We start from the raw sequence: 1,143 nt of genomic DNA, 5'->3' as shown, positions 1-1,143 counted from the left end.
GAGGGCGCCTCTGAGGGACCTGCGGGCGCCGACGTTGAGGCTGGTGCTTCTGGCTCGCCGCTGCTCACGCCAGACGCCGGGGCCCCCCTCGACGCCCACGGGGGTTTAAGTGCGTCGGCTCTGGAAGGGAACGGCAGCTTGACGAGCGCGGTTCTGGGGCTAGATTCCGGGGATTACGCGACCCCCGACCGCTACGGCGATCTTGGAAGCGACAGAGATGCTGCAGCCCCTGATGCCTTTCCTTCCGCCGTCGACTTGGCGGCTTTCAACCTCTCTGAGGCGACGAGCGCGAGCTCCGACGTCTCCTTCGCCCCCGCCGGTGCCTCTGCGGCCGCCTTCGCCGACGGCCCCTTCGCCTCGGCGACCGCCACCGCTCCGTCGCCGCCCCTGCCGACTGCCTCCCCTCTGACGACTGCGCCGGAGCAGGTGACGTCGCCCTTCCTCGCCACCGCGCCTCCGACGCCCAGTTTGCCCTTCAACCTCTCTCTGGGGACCTGCCTCGACCACCTCACGGCCGTCCTCTCCCCCACGGGCTCCGGCTCGGCCCCCGGCGCCGCCCTCGTCGGCCTCAACACCATCGCCTCCACCAGGAACCTCAGCTACCTCAATGCGACCTCCTCGCCGACTCTGCACAACCTCTCCTCCTTCCTGTGCAGCAACGCCTCCTCCTCCTCGCCGCCCCCCGCCGCCGGCAGCGGGCCGATGGGCCTCGGGGGGGCAGGGCCTCTGGCGGACGAGGCGAGGGAGGACGAGGCCTTCCTCTTCGACAGGAGCGACGTGAGGGGCGTCCTCATCGCCCTCTACACGATGGTCTTCATCACGGGCTTCGTGGGTGAGTCGGCGCTTTGCCTGGTCTCTTCTCCTCGTTGTTCTTTTCCTTCGAGTAATCAGAGCAGAGACGAGCCACCGGGAAGGTCAGTTTGAAGTCCTTTGTCACTTTCCTCTTTTCCCGAAGGCTTGATTAGAGACCTTTTGCCGGAACTTTGATGCTTCCAGTAGATTAATTTTGTTCTGTCGATGGAAGTGTCATCCTTACCTCTATTTTCCTCTTTCTTCCCGTTATTCATAATTCAGACATATCACCTCATTCATTTATGTTTTTCTTACTATCGTGTATATATTTCCTCATCGCACATTTTCATG

General features: G+C 62.6%; 1 protein-coding gene across 1 annotated transcript in view; it reads left to right on the top strand.

Moving 5' to 3' along the window:
• LOC119590524 overlaps nt 1-1,143 on the top strand; it is a 32,103-nt gene that overhangs the window by 173 nt on the left and 30,787 nt on the right. The window contains exon 2 of the mRNA XM_037939172.1: nt 4-832. Within this exon, the coding sequence (XP_037795100.1) occupies nt 4-832 (829 nt within the window). The remainder of the gene's footprint in view (nt 1-3; nt 833-1,143) is intronic.

Source organism: Penaeus monodon, chromosome 27 (genome assembly GCF_015228065.2).
Source record: "Penaeus monodon isolate SGIC_2016 chromosome 27, NSTDA_Pmon_1, whole genome shotgun sequence".
Lineage (NCBI taxonomy): Eukaryota > Metazoa > Arthropoda > Malacostraca > Decapoda > Penaeidae > Penaeus > Penaeus monodon.
This window is presented reverse-complemented; position numbering and strand designations above follow the sequence as displayed.